General features: G+C 44.0%; 1 protein-coding gene across 1 annotated transcript in view; it reads right to left on the bottom strand.

The window, feature by feature from the left end:
• Window positions 1-13,286, bottom strand: part of lama2 (laminin, alpha 2) — a 148,048-nt gene that overhangs the window by 49,457 nt on the left and 85,305 nt on the right. Inside the window, exons 21-26 of the mRNA XM_041860716.2 lie at window positions 9,566-9,746; window positions 9,221-9,357; window positions 8,615-8,851; window positions 5,162-5,305; window positions 1,296-1,472; window positions 815-1,000 (exon numbers count right to left, since the gene is read on the bottom strand). Coding sequence (XP_041716650.2) covers window positions 815-1,000; window positions 1,296-1,472; window positions 5,162-5,305; window positions 8,615-8,851; window positions 9,221-9,357; window positions 9,566-9,746 — 1,062 coding nt within the window. The remainder of the gene's footprint in view (window positions 1-814; window positions 1,001-1,295; window positions 1,473-5,161; window positions 5,306-8,614; window positions 8,852-9,220; window positions 9,358-9,565; window positions 9,747-13,286) is intronic.

A 13,286-nucleotide genomic window follows, 5' to 3' on the forward strand; every position in this document is an offset into this window, starting at 1 on the left:
CCTACTCATTCAAGGGTTTTTCTTAATTTTTACTATTTTCTACATTGTAGAATAATAGTGAAGACAACAAAACTATGAAATAACACATATGGAATCATGTAGTTGCCAAAAAAGTGTTAAACAAATCAAAATATATTTTATATTTGAGATATATTTGAAATTCTTCAAATAGCCACCCTTTGCCTTGATGACAGCTTTGCACATATTGATATCAAACATTTTTCGTGAACCCACCATGTAAAGAAAAGTGATGTAATCAACGGCCAATGTTGACTTTTTAAATTGTGGCTATGACAGTCTATTACAAATCAGTCTGACAGAACTTTTGACAGTATTTCAATCTGAAGACAGTATGGTTTGAAGTGACTGAAATGCATCAGAAAGGTATTGGGAAGTTCAGAAGATCATCAGGCAATAATGTTGTATGATTTTCTGTGTAGAAAAGAACATCATCATTGATGATGTTCTTTTTCCTCCAGACGGATTTAGTGCCTAGTCTTGTCCACTCAGTTCTAACGACTTGTGGGCATAGTAGAAGGAAACAGTACTAACGAACGTGTTCCCGAGAGTCTTTGTTATCTTTCAGTGATGGGGTCATAATATTTAGTAGCTTAAACCATTCAAAAGATAGAGCCACATTTGTAGGAAGAAAACAGAAACCGCTCTGTTTATTACAACCTTGGCTAATGGAGGTTACTGACGTAACCCTGGTTCTATGAAGTGCACATTTTCTCTCACGACCCCATTTTCAAATCAGGCGATACCACATGGGGTCGCGACCACTAGTTTGGGAAACCCTGGCTTATTTCCTTACCTCTGTCATGTCGATCTCATGGCGGGTGAGTTGTCCAATCTGCAGTCCCTGCATGTGGCGGACCATCACCTTGTCTCTGTTGGGCCCTCCCTTTATGATGACCTGGGGTTCGTAGGAGGTACGGCCTGTCTCGTCACGCCCCTCAAAGTAGATAGCGTACTTCAGCTTGCCGCCGTAGGCTGTGATCTAAAGAGGAGAAACCACATCCAAGTAAAGAAGCTTGTCAGTACTATACACATCTCTGAACAGAATATAGTCAACTCCTGATAAGTGCAAGTTGGAAAGTATTTCAAAGCAGTATTGTTCACCAGTTCCCAATTCAAATACATACATTTTCACTCCAGATATCTGCATGTTTGGGTTTAGTGTAAGCATAGGCTATATGTAAAGCAGTCCCAAGCAATTATATACAGTATATCAGGGGTCGATTGTACACCTGTTATCAACTTGTTAAATCATTTCAAGATGAGGGTGCCCTCACCATGGACCCCTGGAACTGCTCAGGCAGTCTCCAGTAGTAGGGTTCGGTCAGCTTCTGGGTGACCAGGTCAGCGTTAGCGATGATCTCTGGGTGCTGGAAGGTCACTCCGCGTGTGGTCTCCTGCTGGTTGGCTTTGTCCACTAGGGGCAGCTTGGTCTGCTCTGGTTTCAGGGACAGCTACAGCAACACAGACACAACAAACAAACAGCATCACTTATAGGCCTAAATGTCACACGCAATACACAGATAATGGGTTGTGTTTGGGAAGCTCTGTTCCAAGGGTTTACAGTGAGGGAGTATTTGATCCCCTGCTGATTTTGTACGTTTGCCCACTGACAAAGAAATGATCAGTCTATAATTTTAATGGTAGGTTTATTTGAACAGTGAGAGACAGAATAACAACAAAAAAATCCAGAAAAACGCATGTCAAAAATGTTATAAATTGATTTGCATTTTAATGAGGGAAATAAGTATTTGACCCCCTCTCAATCCGAAAGATTTCTGGCTCCCAGGTGTCTTTTATACAGGTAACGAGGTGAGATTAGGAGCACACTCTTAAAGGGAGTGCTCCTAATCTCAGTTTGTTACCTGTATAAAAGACACTTGTCCACAGAAGCAATCAATCAATCAGATTCCAAACTCTCCACCATGGCCAAGACCAAAGAGCTCTCCAAGGATGTCAGGGACAAGATTGTAGACCTACACAAGGCTGGAATGGGCTACAAGACCATCGCCAAGCAGCTTGGTGAGAAGGTGACAACAGTTGGTGCGATTACTCCCAAATGGAAGAAACACAAAAGAACTGTCAATCTCCCTCGACCTGGGGCACCATGCAAGATCTCACCTCGTGGAGTTGCAATGATCATGAGAACGTTGAGGAATCAGCCCAGAACTACACGGGAGGATCTTGTCAATGATCTCAAGGCAGCTGGGACCATAGTTACCAAGAAAACAATTGGTAACAAACTACGCCGTGAAGGACTGAAATCCTGCAGCGCCCACAAGGTCCCCCTGCTCAAGAAAGCACATATACAGGCCCGTCTGAAGTTTGCCAATGAACATCTGAATGATTCAGAGGAGAACTGGGTGAAAGTGTTGTGGTCAGATGAGACCAAAATCGAGCTCTTTGGCATCAACTCAACTCGCCGTGTTTGGAGGAGGAATGCTGCCTATGACCCCAAGAACACAATCCCCACCATCAAACATGGAGGTGGAAACATTATGCTTTGGGGGTGTTTTTTCTGCTAAGGGGACAGGACAACTTCACCGCATCAAAGGGACGATGGACGGGGCCATGTACCGTCAAATCTTGGGTGAGAACCTCCTTCCCTCAGCCAGGGCATTGAAAATGGGTCGTGGATGGGTATTCCAGCATGACAATGACCCAAAACACACGGCCAAGGCAACAAAGGAGTGGCTCAAGAAGAAGCACATTAAGGTCCTGGAGTGGCCTAGCCAGTCTCCAGACCTTAATCCCATAGAAAATCTGTGGAGGGAGCTGAAGGTTCGAGTTGCCAAATGTCAGCCTCGACACCTTAATGACTTGGAGAAGATCTGCAAAGAGGAGTGGGACAAAATCCCTCCTGAGATGTGTGCAAACCTGGTGGCCAACTCCAAGAAACGTCTGACCTCTGTGATTGCCAACAAGGGTTTTGCCACCAAGTACTAAGTCATGTTTTGCAGAGGGGTCAAATACTTATTTCCCTCATTAAAATGCAAATCAATTTCAAAAATTTTTGACATGCGTTTTTCAGGATTTTTTTGTTGTTATTCTGTCTCTCACTGTTCAAATAAACCTACCATTAAAATTATAGACTGATCATGTCTTTGTCAGTGGGCAAACGTACAAAATCAGCAGGGGATCAAATACTTTTTTCCCTCACTGTAAAGTGCTTATGTTGCGAGTGAGTGATGCAAGTACTTTTCAAAAGGAAACAGCCTCTGTGACATTGGACAACTGTATACTCCAATAACACACCAGCACTCAGCCTCTCATACAGTTGTAGATTAAAATGCATTTCACATCCTGAGGGCAGGCCAGAGACGTGTTTAATTGGGCAAGTAGAACATTCATATCTTTAAAAAGTCACTTCTGTACAGTAGACTATGCCTCTGAGGCCCCTGTTTTAAATGTGCCCTCCCTTCCCATCTAAATATCCAGCGTAGGGCTCACTAAAGGCTCCAGGGGGGCCAGGCTGTGACCCTCACCTCACCATGCAATCTCATGACTCACTGACTTAGAGACAATCTCCTGCCTTCCAATGAATAAGGGAGAGGATTCTCAACTGGCTGTCTTTTTTTCTCTTTGTCTTAAAGAAAACAAACTTAGATTAACTTTGGGACGACACCCTTTATTTCATTTGTTTGTCGTTTCCATTTATATGAAAGAAGGGTCCCTCTTCCGATGTCCTCAGCCGCGGTCTCCATGGACACAGCGGATGGAGGGTTATCAGATCTGAGGCGCTCTGGCAGAAAATCCTTATTAAAAACAAACAGGGAAGCTGCAGCTTGTAGCTCCCAGCCTCTGCCTGCTCCAAGCCCCTACCTGGTAAATACCTGGTTGGGAATGAAGCAATGGAGGAGAACCACTTTCATGTTATTAATATTTACTCTGTTGCCCATAAAATCATATAGCTGGGTTGTGGCATTTCCCTCTAGACTATTTCAGTACTTTGGTTGCACGTACAGTAAGTTATACAGTATATTGGACTAATTCATGTTTGTTAACTGTTGCATGAAAACAAATGTTGTTTTATTATAGCCTATATCTACTGTACCCTATATCCATTATCACTTATTGGCTATTCTTGAATTGCCTTGCCAATGTTGTTCTTCTCAGACCATTTTTAAAATTATATTTCAAAACGGAAGGTATATGATCCCACTGGTAATATATCATTTGTTTTAGGCCTACTACTTGTGAGGCATAAATTGAAATCATTAGCTTTTTTTTATTTGACTGGACTGATGGTGGAGGGAGCGAGAGAGAGCGAGCAGTGGAGAGGCTGCCTCTCAATGTTCATCAGCTCTTCCTCCCTCTGCTGACTGACCAAAAAGGGGACACTGTCTTCCAGCTGATGGCGAAACTCGATGGCACTTCATTTATTTCTGAAATACGCTACTCCTCGATATTAGAAAGACGCAAGTTGCTAATAACAACGCAAGTATATTGATACACTTTGTAGAGCGAGTGGATAGGGTCGGGCGTATTATGGCTTATAAAAGTGTTGAATAAAGTGTTGACAGAGTAAAAATGTGAAAACGTAATATTAAATCACTAAAAAAACAGCAGCTCTTTGCTGTATTTGTTGACAGTCTCTCTGTAGTCATGGTTTTGAAAGTTTTGAAATCTCACACAGTAGACTCGGCTATCAACTTCGATGTGGGCTCATGAAAGCTGCAGACACGGTGATCTGAGCTATCTGATTGGCCAGCGGTAGGCCTATACGTTGACTTGATTTGCTTTCAGACACATGAAATGGTTCAAAATGGGAACACTTTGCTTACCCGGCGCGCAGGGCAGCTGAATCATTGCACCTACCTCAAACAGCGCTAAACGAATAAGAAAACAGCGTTCGCAAGGCTTTATCATTTGGCTTTTTACAGAAATGTTTGGCTAGGAAAGCCTTGGAGATCGACCGGTTGGTGACCACTGGCATAGAACATTATTCATATGATATGTGTTTGTCTGTGTGTGTGTGTTGCATGATGTGGGTGGGTGCACTCACAGTTACTGTATGTTTGTGTATGAATACTGTACCTCAGTCTGTGCCTGTGCGTGGGTGGACTTGCATGAGATTGGGAATACATGTGTACATGTGTGCTGCGTGTGGATTTCTGCCACATTTCTTCATGACTTGACTTACCCACATGCGGATGAGGCCCTGTGCCTCAGTACAGGTGTTGGACATACCGAAGCAGTAACACTGACTGCAGCCCAGTGGGTTCCTGGTGCTCAGGCCGAAAGTCCTCGACTTACACTGGTCACACTTCAGACCCTGTATATTCGCCTGGGGACCGAACACACAACTATACAGTGAAGTCTTCAGTAGAGTATACATAAGAACAAACACAAAACAAATCTGAATTGATTTGCAAACATATTATAGGCCTAGAGAGATATTTGATTAAAGACAGAGCCAAGCGATAAATACTAGTGACAGAAAAAGTAATATCTCTTGTGCTCTTCGCCTATCCTGCTTGGTATTGATCAAAGAAGGTGATATTCAGAAGAATCCCAAGGCAGCGATGTGTGTAGGTACAGTAGGTGCATGTCAAAGGGGCTGCTGTGTATGTGTACCACAGTGACATGTCTGCGGAGGAATGATAAGGTGCAGTGACAGCCCTGATAACAGTGCATCATACCAAAAACCACTATTTCAAATGGAACATTTCACTTATATCTTATCTTATGCTTTCCCCTAGCTAATACACTCCCAAAGCATTCAGAACTGAGAAGCGACATTCATAACAGACATTGGTTGTGCCATGAACTACATATACAAAAATAAAAAAATAGTCTGTGGGTTCAACTTTAAGGAGGATGCTAAGGATGCCAGAAATTATATTGCTATGGCTTCATGTAACACACAGAGCCACGCCACCCCATCACCTTGTCCATCACCGTGTCCATCACCCCTCCAGTCACTGTCCATCACCGTGACCTTCACTAACATCCCTAAACCCATCAACCTCCTCTCTCTATCCATCCATCCATCCATCCCAGTAGTCTAAAATAAACAGCCAGTGAGGGAAGATACGCATGTGCGCCCGCACACACACACACACACACACACACACACACACACACACACACACTACAACAAGAGACCCAACAACAACAGTCTTTTCCTCTTCATGTGTCACCTTTACTTCAGGGTAGAAAGGGGCTTTTTACTGGGTGGCGGCAGTTTTTATCTCTCTCTCTCTCTCTCTCTCTCTCTCTCTCTCTCTCTCTCTCTCTCTCTCTCTCTCTCTCTCTCTCTCTCTCTCTCTCTCTCTCTCTCTCTCTCTCTCTCTCTCTCTCTCTCTCTCACCCTCTCTCTCTCAGTCTGCGTTAATGAGAGTCATCACCTCTCATAGCTGTCCCTGCGTGACAGCCTGTCACAATGTCACAGCACTGTCACTGTGAGGCACGGAGCTGGGGATGGCGACGACTGCCTGCCTGGCGCTAGCTAATCTGAATGCCTTCCCCCCACGTCAGGTCTATTTCCATCTCACACTCCCTTCCCTCACACAGACACACACAGACGCTACGCTGCCTGGGTTCTGTTTGCCTGGCTCTGGGTTTATTCGGTGCTGGCAAGCAGGCAGAGGATGGCGACAGGCCCTGTGCTGAGCCCAGATAGGGAAGGTACTAGGTAGGTACGGAGAGCTAGAGTGCTGCTGTTGAAATATAGGCTATATGAAGAAATCTGCCATAGTCACTCTAATGTGACATTTCCAGGTAATTGCAGTGAGGCTTAAAAAATACAGGCCTAGTTACGCTATGTAACTTTGATAAGTCAATGCTGGTTAGACATCAGGGAGATGCCAGAAGAGCTGGCTTTGGTTTCTTTTGGGAGAATTTCATTGTAGTTTCTTGCTGTCACTTATTTGGAGAAGTCTGATGCAATCACCTGACACAGCATCCTGTGATGAATATTCTAGGTGATAATAGTAGAGTAGATAGATACAGTGGGGGAAAAAAGTATTTAGTCAGCCACCAATTGTGCAAGTTCTCCCACTTAAAAAGATGAGAGAGGCCTGTAATTTTCATCATAGGTACACGTCAACTATGACAGACAAAATGAGATTTTTTTTCTCCAGAAAATCACATTGTAGGATTTTTTATGAATTTATTTGCAAATTATGGTGGAAAATAAGTATTTGGTCAATAACAAAAGTTTCTCAATACTTTGTTATATACCCTTTGTTGGAAATGACACAGGTCAAACGTTTTCTGTAAGTCTTCACAAGGTTTTCACACACTGTTGCTGGTATTTTGGCCCATTCCTCCATGCAGATCTCCTCTAGAGCAGTGATGTTTTGGGGCTGTCGCTGGGCAACACAGACTTTCAACTCCCTCCAAAGATTTTCTATGGGGTTGAGATCTGGAGACTGGCTAGGCCACTCCAGGACCTTGAAATGCTTCTTACGAAGCCACTCCTTCGTTGCCCGGGCGGTGTGTTTGGGATCATTGTCATGCTGAAAGACCCAGCCACGTTTCATCTTCAATGCCCTTGCTGATGGAAGGAGGTTTTCACTCAAAATCTCACGATACATGGCCCCATTCATTCTTTCCTTTACACGGATTAGTCGTCCTGGTCCCTTTGCAGAAAAACAGCCCCAAAGCATGATGTTTCCACCCCCATGCTTCACAGTAGGTATGGTGTTCTTTGGATGCAACTCAGCATTCTTTGTCCTCCAAACACGACAAGTTGAGTTTTTACCAAAAAAGTTATATTTTGGTTTCATCTGACCATATGACATTCTCCCAATCCTCTTCTGGATCATCCAAATGCACTCTAGCAAACTTCAGACGGGCCTGGACATGTACTGGCTTAAGCAGGGGGACACGTCTGGCACTGCAGGATTTGAGTCCCTGGCGGCGTAGTGTATTACTGATGGTAGGCTTTCTTACTTTGGTCCCAGCTCTCTGCAGGTCATTCACTAGGTCTCCCCGTGTGGTTCTGGGATTTTTGCTCACCGTTCTTGTGATCATTTTGACCCCACGGGGTGAGATCTTGCGTGGAGCCCCAGATCGAGGGAGATTATCAGTGGTCTTGTATGTCTTCCATTTCCTAATAATTGCTCCCACAGTTGATTTCTTCAAACCAAGCTGCTTACCTATTGCAGATTCAGTCTTCCCAGCCTGGTGCAGGTCTACAATTTTGTTTCTGGTGTCCTTTGACAGCTCTTTGGTCTTGGCCATAGTGGAGTTTGGAGTGTGACTGTTTGAGGTTGTGGACAGGTGTCTTTTATACTGATAAGTTCAAACAGGTGCCATTAATACAGGTAACGAGTGGAGGACAGAGGAGCCTCTTAAAGAAGAAGTTACAGGTCTGTGAGAGCCAGAAATCTTGCTTGTTTGTAGGTGACCAAATACTTATTTTCCACCATAATTTGCAAATAAATTCATTACAAATCCTACAATGTGATTTTCTGGATTTTTTTCCTCAATTTGTCTGTCATAGTTGACGTGTACCTATGATGAAAATTACAGGCCTCTCTCATCTTTTTAAGTGGGAGAACTTGCACAATTGGGGGCTGACTAAATACTTTTTTTCTCCACTGTAGATAATAGAGTAGACTACAATCAACTGATGGTTGTGGGTTACCTTGCAGCTGCATTGTCCAGTCCTGTCTGCACAGGCACACACATTCTGGTCTGCATCACAGGTCTGGCTGTCCGAACCGGCCACGTTGCAGCCGCAGGAAATGCATTGTGGGAAGTCCCGGTAGCCAAGCTTACACTCGCTGCACTTCTCTCCATGGAACTGGTCCCGGCACATGCAGCAGCCTGTGTTGGGGTTACACTGCTGGGTCACTGAGCCCACCTGGTTACACCCACAGGCCTGTGGAGGAGAGTGGCAGGTATTCATAATCAATGTACCATTAGGTGAATCAATACCCAGTCACAAAGGGTTAATCCATCAGCTTCATATGGTAAACATTCCACAAACTTTCCACAAAGGGGGTTAAAACATTGGCTACAAAATCAATTATAAAATTATACACAGTAGTAATCCTATGATGTGTTGCTCTATTCAATCTCAAAGCACTTTTGTGCAGTTTTAATTTTTATACTATAAAAGTTGGTTATTTTGCTAAACCTTTTTAATGGGCATTTTTGATCAATAAAATAATAGGCCTAACTCCAGGAAAGAGCCAGACAGGACCAGTTTGGAGGGGAGCGGGGTGAGATGAGGTGAGGTATGGTGTACCTTGCAGCCCGCCATGATATCATGACCCCAGTGATCGGGGGCACATTTGTCACATCTCTCCCCCACAGTGTTGGGAGGGCAGATGCACCGTCCTATGTTGGCATCGCAATTATTTCCCACATGGGCGCACTGGCACGCTGGGAAGGGGGCAGGAAAAACAAACTCCACTCAAAACAACAGAATAGGCTCAGCACAACAACTTTCCATTAAAACTGTAAGAGAGAAAATACCCTTTTTTAACATGAAGGAAAGCAGTAATAAAATCTTAAGAAGATGTATTAAAGTATTGTATTGACCAAAAGTTATTCGCAGACATCAATCAGTTAGATGGCAGTCAGTTCTTACGTGTGCAGCCACCCTCCTGGAAGTTGAAGTGTCCTGGAGCGCATCGGTCACACTTGGGCCCAGTGACACCAGGCTGGCACCGGCACTGGCCCGACTCGTCACAGTCAAAGGACTTGGACCCAAAGGAGTTACAGTGGCAGGGGACACAGCCTCCAGCGGACTGAATGCCATAGGTCTGGGGCTGGGGATAGCACAGAGATACAGAGGTCATTCAGGGACTCCATAGAGCTGTCATAGACAGACATACAGTGTTATTACCACAGCAAACGAGTACAGCACACAGTGACACACCGCAAACACTGCAAAACACACACTTCAATACTTCAGACAAAGTATTCAAGAACACACATCATACAATAATGTCTCTGTATGGGAAATAATTATTTGAACAGTAGTAACAATAGTAACAATTCAATTGATGGTGGGGACATACAAAATATTAGAAGTACAAAACATAATCTAATATAAACGAATTTATCTGTGCAACGGGCAGAGGAACTGTCCATGTCTCATTATAAATGCAGCAACGTGGTGAATAAGTAAATGGGAATTTTAGCTGTAGAAGGCGAGGTGGCGGGGAAAGAGGCAGCCGGAGACAGATGGTCCGATATGAATCTGATTATATGAGGAGCCAACAGCTCCTGCCTGGTTGGCAATCTACATTATTCTCCCTTCAACAGGAAAGAGTGGGGATGGTGGTAGGTGGCACGCATCCCTGGGCCTCTCCCCCAGACTATCCACCCCCCCTCCCTCCCAGGGGAGTCACATGGGAGCTCTCTCTGGGGGTGCTCGGAGTCCTGATGAGATGCATCCACCGCCCATGTGGATCCAGTTGTCTCGGAGGCGGGAGCGGAAATGGACGGCTGATTGATTGACAGAGAGCGGTTAGCACCTGAGCAGCAACCAGGTGTTATGTTGGGGATGACAGATGTCTGTGTGTGAGAAGTGCCTGCTTACTCTTGTCAGCACAGCTAAATAATAATGTGTGTATGTGTAGTGTGGTTGTGTGTAACGTGGTTGTGTGTAACGTGGTTGTGTGTAACGTGGTTGTGTGTAGCGTGGTTGTGTGTAACGTGGTTGTGTGTAACGTGGTTGTGTGTAACGTGGTTGTGTGTAGTGTGGTTGTGTGTAGCGTGGTTGTGTGTAACGTGGTTGTGTGTAATGTGGTTGTGTGTAACGTGGTTGTGTGTAGTGTGGTTGTGTGTAATGTGGTTGTGTGTAGCGTGGTTGTGTGTAGCGTGGTTGTGTGTAACGTGGTTGTGTGTAGTGTGGTTGTGTGTAACGTGGTTGTGTGTAGTGTGGTTGTGTGTAATGTGGTTGTGTGTAGCGTGGTTGTGTGTAGTGTGGTTGTGTGTAATGTGGTTGTGTATAGCGTGGTTGTGTGTAATGTGGTTGTGTGTAGCGTGGTTGTGTGTAACGTGGTTGTGTGTAACGTGGTTGTGTGTAACGTGGTTGTGTGTAGTGTGGTTGTGTGTAGCGTGGTTGTGTGTAGCGTGGTTGTGTGTAATGTGGTTGTGTGTAGCGTGGTTGTGTGTAATGTGGTTGTGTGTAGCATGGTTCCAGCCTGGTGTGTTAGCGTTGCACACAATATGGGTGAAGTAGGAAATAATTTCCTTAATTTTGTTGTGTTTAATAGGCTAAGTTACACATTCTGTTAACTTATAGTGAGCTGTTCTTGCAATTTCTATATGACATTTCAGATGTACCTTTTTTTTTTTTTTCGCAAAGTAGTTTGGTGTGAACTACTTTTGATCAAAGGAACTTAAGTAAACCATCTTTTTCTTAAGGGTAGCTTTAGTGTAGCTTTTTCTTCAAGTGTGAAGTAATTGGTAGCTTGGTAAACTATATTTTCAGAATAATTTCCCCAACACTGCCTCTGACCAAGGTTAAATAACATAACTTTTAAATAACAGTTCAATTAAGATGAATGCCGTTAGATAGGCTGAATAATTAATTATCACAACTTAAAGGGCTGTCCTTGATAAGACGGCAATTTAAAAGGTTAAACATCAATTGAAGGATCTAGTGGGGGCTGGATATTTCCAAGAATCCTCAATCACCTCTTTACAATGTAGACTACTGTGTGACTGAATCACACTGTGCATTCAAGTACAGTGGGGGAAAAAAGTATTTAGTCAGCCACCAATTGTGCAAGTTCTCCCACTTAAAAAGATGAGAGAGGCCTGTAATTTTCATCATAGGTACACGTCAACTATGACAGACAAATTGAGGAAAAAAAATCCAGAAAATCACATTGTAGGATTTTTTATGAATTTATTTGCAAATTATGGTGGAAAATAAGTATTTGGTCACCTACAAACAAGCAAGATTTCGGGCTCTCACAGACCTGTAACTTCTTCTTTAAGAGGCTCCTCTGTCCTCCACTCGTTACCTGTATTAATGGCACCTGTTTGAACTTGTTATCAGTATAAAAGACACCTGTCCACAACCTCAAACAGTCACACTCCAAACTCCACTATGGCCAAGACCAAAGAGCTGTCAAAGGACACCAGAAACAAAATTGTAGACCTGCACCAGGCTGGGAAGACTGAATCTGCAATAGGTAAGCAGCTTGGTTTGAAGAAATCAACTGTGGGAGCAATTATTAGGAAATGGAAGACATACAAGACCACTGATAATCTCCCTCGATCTGGGGCTCCACGCAATATCTCACCCCGTGGGGTCAAAATGATCACAAGAACGGTGAGCAAAATCCCAGAACCACACGGGGGACCTAGTGAAGGACCTGCAGAGAGCTGGGACCAAAGTAACAAAGCCTATCATCAGTGACACACTACGCCGCCAGGGACTCAAATCCTGCAGTGCCAGACGTGTCCCCCTGCTTAAGCCAGTACATGTCCAGGCCCGTCTGAAGTTTGCTAGAGTGCATTTGGATGATCCAGAAGAGGATTGGGAGAATGTCATATGGTCAGATGAAACCAAAATAGAACTTTTTGGTAAAAACTCAACTCGTCGTGTTTGGAGGACAAAGAATGCTGAGTTGCATCCAAAGAACACCATACCTACTGTGAAGCATGGGGGTGGAAACATCATGCTTTGGGGCTGTTTTTCTGCAAAGGGACCAGGACGACTGATCCGTGTAAAGGAAAGAATGAATGGGGCCATGTATCGTGAGATTTTGAGTGAAAACCTCCTTCCATCAGCAAGGGCATTGAAGATGAAACGTGGCTGGGTCTTTCAGCATGACAATGATCCCAAACACACCGCCCGGGCAACGAAGGAGTGGCTTCGTAAGAAGCATTTCAAGGTCCTGGAGTGGCCTAGCCAGTCTCCAGATCTCAACCCCATAGAAAATCTTTGGAGGGAGTTGAAAGTCCGTGTTGCCCAGCGACAGCCCCAAAACATCACTGCTCTAGAGGAGATCTGCATGGAGGAATGGGCCAAAATACCAGCAACAGTGTGTGAAAACCTTGTGAAGACTTACAGAAAACGTTTGACCTGTGTCATTGCCAACAAAGGGTATATAACAAAGTATTGAGAAACTTTTGTTATTGACCAAATACTTATTTTCCACCATAATTTGCAAATAAATTCATTAAAAATCCTACAATGGGATTTTCTGGATTTTTTTTTCTCATTTTGTCTGTCATAGTTGATGTGTACCTATACTGAAAATTACAGGCCTCTCTCATCTTTTTAAGTGGGAGAACTTGCACAATTGGTGGCTGACTAAATACTTTTTTCCCCCACTGTATGTGTT

The sequence above is a fragment of the Coregonus clupeaformis genome, chromosome 33, assembly GCF_020615455.1.
Source record: "Coregonus clupeaformis isolate EN_2021a chromosome 33, ASM2061545v1, whole genome shotgun sequence".
In the NCBI taxonomy this organism is placed as follows: Eukaryota; Metazoa; Chordata; class Actinopteri; order Salmoniformes; family Salmonidae; genus Coregonus; species Coregonus clupeaformis.